This window comes from Sycon ciliatum, chromosome 12, assembly GCF_964019385.1.
Source record: "Sycon ciliatum chromosome 12, ocSycCili1.1, whole genome shotgun sequence".
Lineage (NCBI taxonomy): Eukaryota > Metazoa > Porifera > Calcarea > Leucosolenida > Sycettidae > Sycon > Sycon ciliatum.
Genome location: NC_088654.1, coordinates 4,743,232 through 4,749,690, shown reverse-complemented (window position 1 = coordinate 4,749,690; position 6,459 = coordinate 4,743,232). Strand labels below are relative to the sequence as shown.

The 6,459-nt window shown below is 45.4% G+C and overlaps 1 protein-coding gene across 1 annotated transcript; it reads right to left on the bottom strand.

Moving 5' to 3' along the window:
- Window positions 1–1,114: 1,114 nt before the first annotated feature.
- On the bottom strand, window positions 1,115–5,428 carry LOC135827879 (uncharacterized). Its single transcript, XM_065340314.1, has 2 exons — window positions 5,416–5,428; window positions 1,115–1,875 (listed from the first exon to the last, which is right to left on the bottom strand). The coding sequence occupies exons 1-2, from the start codon at window positions 5,426–5,428 to the stop codon at window positions 1,115–1,117; spliced, it is 774 nt and encodes a 257-aa protein (XP_065196386.1).
- Between the last annotated feature and the right edge of the window lie 1,031 nt (window positions 5,429–6,459).

The following is a 6,459-nucleotide window of genomic DNA, read 5'->3' as shown; positions in this document are numbered from 1 at the left end:
TTTCTTGAGTCTCTGTCAGGCTCCATGTTCCGCAGTTATAAAGAAGTATTGAGAGAATAAAGCTGCTGTATAACCTAATCTGAAGGGGTTCACGGGCATGGTTACCTCTCAGCCATATCACCCACAGCTGATGTCAGGCACATGTTGCTAGACGTTTTCTCCGACTGATATCTTCCTCCACTCCAAGCATCGATCCTATTTTGACCGTATTCCGCCATCGCTCGTCTACTCTGTCCTTTTCTCTTTTAATTGTAGTATATTCGGTTTTGGCTTCATTCATTTTTAAGTTGTATTCCGCTAACGAGGATGATAGTATGGGTTGATTGTCATGCAAATATTGTAGGCTGGTGCTGATGAAGTCTACGTCATCCGCATACGCTGTTTCATTGGGCAATTGAAGCTGAATATCCAATGCTGGTCGTGGTGAGAGTCGCTCTCGAATCAACCTCAATGCAGCCTCGAGGTAGACAGTAAACAGGACTGGCGATAGAGAATCACCTTGTGGGGTTCCATTATGTGTGACTAATGGTTGGCTGAGAATGTTATTCAGCTTTACTTTTATTGTGGTGTCTGTCAGAAGGCATTGGATGATGTGCAGCTCATCATGATCAATGACTGACGACAGTATATCGATCAGCCTGCCCCTTGATATAGTGTCAAATGCCTTTGACATATCAATGCCTAAGATTGAGATCTCCGACGCAACCCGTAGGCATCTTGCTGATAACCACCGATAGCTGTATACCACGTCTCCAGTACTTCTCCCTGACCGGAACCCGCTCTGGTTCAGTGACAAGTACCCGTTGATAGCGGGCTTGATCCGCGTCAGGATGACCGATGAAAGAAGTTTCCGTAGGGTGTTCAACAGGGTAACTGGCCTTACATTTCCAGGAGGACCTCTTTTCTTTCCCGGCTTTGGTATCGGGATCAGTAGCCCATCGCCTAGCTTGAGTGATTTGTCTTTGGCAGAATTGTTGAATGTAGTGGCAATGTTCGAGAACAGTGCTGGTGTTCCATATTTGATAAGTTCAGCAGGTATCCTATCTGGTCCCGAAGCTCGGCCATTATTCAAGCGCTTAGCTGCGGCATGAACCGATGTCTGCTTTATAGGGTTTTAAAGGTCTTCCTCTGTCCGTAAGAGCCTAGATGACTCCAGAGCAGGATCACAGAATAAAGCACGGAAGTGTTGCCTTAATGCTTCGCCTGATTCACTAGGTTGTGCAATGAGTTTGCCATCAGAGTCTTCAACCACAACTGGTGACTGCTGCTGTCGGCGCAGTAGTCGTGTTGCTTTGAACATTTTTGCGTCGTCTTTCATTTGGTCTATTTCAGCTACACGTTCGTCCAGTCGAGTCGATGCTAACTTGAGGCATTCCCGGCGAATTTGGTGTGCCAGCCTGTTGCGTCGTGTTTTCATTTCTTTTACCTTCGTTCCATCTCCGCACACCGCAATGTCGAGACGCAGTTTGCGTTTCTCTGCTGCTAGCTTTTCAATTTCGCCGCTGAAGCCATTTCTATGCGTCTTGTTTGTTTTAGGGACGCGGCCCACCGATGTGTTTGCTGCCTCACTCATAGCGTTCACAATATACTGCAGATGTTGCTCCGCATTGACACCTTCCTGCTCTCTGCCGAGGTCCTGTAGATGTTCGTTGATAGCCTCTCTGTACTTTGCTTTCTTGGTCGGGTCACTAAATTCCGATATATTGAATTTTGCGTTGCTGGATATGGCTACTGGCGGCCTCTTGAGCTTCTTGTACAACTTTGTCAGGTTGAGGTTTGCCAGCACAAGACGGTGATCGCTTTCTAAGCTTGTCCCGGCGTATGATCTGGCATCCGTCACCACAAAGCTTTCACTGTGACGGCAAAGGATATAATCTATTTGGTTGTAAATGGGTAAAGGTGGACCTCCACTAGGGTTGTGGCGCCAGCCTGTCCATGTGGTGATATGTTCTGCACGGTGCTAAAACGCCGTGTTACAGGCAAATAGGTAATTGCTGGACGCGAAATCAGCCAAAGTCTAGCCGCTGTTGTTGCGATGGCCCCTTGAGTGTGAACCAGCATGGGATATGGGGTGGCAGTCACTGGGTGGTCGTCTCCCAAGTTTTGCGTTGAAGTCTCCCATCAGGAACAGCAGCGATGAAGATCTTAGTTTTTGAATTGTTTCCAGCAAGCTGTTGTAGAACTCGTCTAGGCATGAATGGTCTGCTGCAACGCGTGTTGACGTCGGGGCGTAGACATTTACAAATGAGCACAGCGTTCTCCCGGAGAGCCATAACTGTAGCACGGCGATACGGTCCGACACCTGCCAATATCTATATATTCGGTACAGTAACTGCTTTTCCACCACGAATCCGAGTCCATAATGTCGACACGACGACGAGAGACACAGTAGAGGGTAGTTGTCAATATTTCCATTGTAGCCTTCGGAGATTTTAGTCTTCTGAAGACAGCAGAGTCCAACTCTGTATATATTGAGGTCTGAAATAAGTTGATTTAAAAAAAATTGAAGTAAGTCCACGGACGTTGAACGTACCAATGCGAAACAAGCCCTGGCCTTTTGCTCCACTACTCAAAATACTTCCACAAGCTTGCCTGTTTCCTGGCGAAGAAGACATTACCCATGGGCCAGCCGAAGCTGACAGCCATGACCAAGCGGCGTCACTCGCTCTCCAAAGAATATTGGCAAACGAGAGAGCTTGGAAGCTCAGGGCCCTACGCTATGCTTTTTGCCTTGATGACCTAGACAAAAAAAAGCATAGGGATGTTATAAATTCTTTAAAAAAATCCTTTTTTTTTGGACATAACCTGGGATTCGAACCCGCACTATCGCGCGCCCTGCATGCATCCCCCGATACACTTCGCATACATACTAATTCTTCCCAGTTGTTTACATTGTGATCTTGCATTTGAAAGCCCTATTTGAATATGCATTGTGGCCAGCCGTCTTTGATGGCACGGTACGGTAGGGGATAGGCACGGGACAGGTATGATCGAGGGTAATACGACACCGTCTAGCTGCCCCCAATATTCAAATAGGGCTTTCAAACGCAAGATAATAACGTGAAGCAACTTGGAAGAATGGGTCTGAATGCGAAGTGTATGGGGGAATGCATGTAGGGCGATAGTGCGGGTTCGAATCCCAGGATATTCCTGAAAAAAAATAGGAGAATTGAAAAATTTATAACATCCTAAGCTTTTTTGCCGTCAGATACGGATAGCGCCAGGCGTGACACAAACAAACACACAAACAAACAAATACCAAACTAGAGAGCTTGGAAGCTCAGGGCCCTACGCTTTGCTTTTTTGCCTTGATGACCTAGACAAACAAAAGCATAGGGATGTTATAAATTCTTTAAAAAATTCGTTTTTTGTAAAAACATAACCTGGGATTCGAACCCGCACTATCGCGCCCTGCATGCATCCCCCGGTCTTTGAAAAATTCTTTTTTAAGACATAACCTGGGGTTCGAACCCGCACTATCGCGCCCTGCATGCATCCCCCGGTCTTTGAAAAATTCCTTTTTGTTAAAAGACATAACCTGGGATTCGAACCCGCACTATCGCGCCCTGCATGCATCCCCCGGTCTTTAAAAAATTCCTTTTTTTAAAGACATAACCTGGGATTCAAACCCGCACTATCGCGCCCTGCATGCATCCCCGGTCTTTAAAAAATTCCTTTTTCTTTAAGACATAACCTGGGATTCGAACCCGCACTATCGCGCCCTGCATGCATCCCCCGATACACTTCGCATACATACTAATTCTTCCAAGTTGCTTCACATAATGATCTTGCATTTGAAAGCCCTATTTGAATATGCATTGTGGCCAGCCGTCTTTGCTGGTACGGTACGGTAGGGATAGGTACGGGACAGGTACGATCGAGGGTAATACGACACCGTCTCCCGTACCGTACCATCAAACACCGCTGGCCACATACAGCTGCCCGCAATATTCAAATACGGCTTTCAAACGCAAGATCATAACGTGAAGCAACTTGGATGAATGGGTATGAATGCGAAGTGTATGGGGGAATGCATGTAGGGCGATAGTGCGGGTTCGAATCCCAGGATATGCCTTAAAAAAAAATAGGAGAATTGAAAAATTTATAACATCCCTATGATTTTTTGCCGTCAGATACGGGATAGCGCCAGGCGTGACACAAACAAACAAACAAACACACAAACAAACAAATACCAAATCAAAGCTGTGTGGACCCTGGCTAGCGCCAGACGTTACTGAAGTAACGTCTTCTGCATAGCTACGGGAATTAAAGCTGTGTGGACCCTGGCTAGCGCCAGACGTTACTGAAGTAACGTCTTCTGCATAGCTACGGGAATAAAATCAACTCCATACAGCTCTGTTTCCACCATATTTTAGATTTTATGAGCGAAAGTGATACTACGCTGCTGGGCAAACTTTGCAACCATCAATTCCTCTTTGTTACCGCTGTCACCTGGAATTCTCTCCCCACTGACATTAGAATCACCCAAAATAGTCATTGCTTTGTGTCTCGCGTTCGTACCATCTTTGCCAACACACGCTTTGAACCCACTGGTTTAATTCCTTTCAGAGTTTCTGTAACATAGTAACGAATGTTATGGCTGATTTCTACAGTACGCATTTGTTATAACCCTTCCTCTTCTCAATCTATAATGTTATAATTTTGCAGATATATTCCCCGTAAGCCATGAACGGAGACCCCCTCGACTTAGGCCTCGGCCTTTGGGGAATCCATAATAAATAAATAAAACAGAAATTTATTTAAGTAGAAAGGAAAAGGACATATTATGGAAGCGAGTTATGAGTAACTCTCCACCACCGTAACTAGATACAGTCAGAAAGTGCAACAACTAGGCACAAAACTGACAGAGTACTGAGACATTCGACGTCCTGACACCTAGCTTCAACACATCTCCGTAGCGCTAACCGACAGCCTTCCAACTTGGAAGGTTCAAGGTTATGGAAAGACCAAAGAGGAGAAGGCAAGCGCAACGAAACCGAGCAAAAGCTACAGTCCTAACGGAACAAATAATGTCGATTGTTACTTGTTGTATGTTGTTGTATACTTTATTTATAGTGGAAATCAAAACAGGCAAAATGCCTAATAACATTGGACCCACTGTTACTGGACGATGACAAGACGGCTGACCAGTAGGCGATTTGACAAAGCGGTCTAACTACAACTCGAAGCAGCAAAGCAGCACACCACCCAACTTGGGTGGGTCATAAATATCAAAGATAAGTAAAGAGGGGGAAGCGTTGCGAGAACAAATTGTACAAGCCGAAAGCCAAACTCGTACAGTACTCCTCATGCATAACATTGTGATGGACTAGTTGACTACAAAACAAGTTGTTTCACACGACGTACGTTGTCATGCACAAATCGTATCTCCAATTCATTTCGCCAGGAACTTACCACATTCATTCATCTTGGGCACCTTAGGGTCTCTTGGGAATGTCCAAGTAAAGTAATAAAATACAATACTGAAGTACAAAATACAGGGTCCGTCCTGGGTTCCAATGCGCATAATATGAAGAGATTGTGAATGGAACAAGAAAGGTAGGGGTGGGGTGCAGTACTACTATTATGGTCAAGGAATCCAGAAATGATAACGGCATTGGTGTTCATTATTGTGAGTTTGAGTAGATATCTGATGGGCTTACCTGGTAAGTATTGGATTTAGTGGGGTTCTTGATCTTCTTGTTCTTTGCTACCTTGTCCGTTGCCTTGTGTGGTCTGTCTGGCTTACTTCGCAAATGCTTGGAGCGATACGCTTGACATGTAGATCTACGAGGAGCCAGAAGGACAATTGAAGTGTACCCAGTCACTGCACAACTCACGATAACTAATGTAGTGGGAAGTCGAGCGATTAAGGAGGCACAACACGAATAGGGCAAGGACTAGCTGTTTTGTATTGAAATTTCTCCGTTGCAGGAATGCTAGACAACCAGGAGCAGAAAGACTCGGAGACACGAAAACAAAGCGAGATGATTATTCCAGGGAGAAGTTACAAAAGACCTGCATTAGCTTCTAAACACAATTTCCTGAACACCACGATTCACCATTGTGTTTACATGACGGCTTGCTCACCTGGCTTACAACGGGACATGTAACGTTAGAGAACTGTATAGGCAGTCTTGAGTAAGAAAGCAAGGAAGGAAAGCACGATTGAAGTGAACTGGCTCCAATAACCCAGCAGCTTTTATATGCAGACAGCGAAAGTAAACGTACTACGAATCGGGAATGAGCGTGGAAGGCGAAAGGTAAAAAAGGGGTTACTTCTAGGTAGGGTCCAGGGATAATGCCGGCATGCAACCTGAAGTTATGCACTGTACCAAGAGTGCATAAACCAGAGTGTGCAACTGTGCATATCAGATCTGAAACAGCGCAGCTCGTGCACTACGTCACCCTGATGAGGTCAGCCAAGCCGCGACTTGCGTTCAGCTCAAATAATTAATT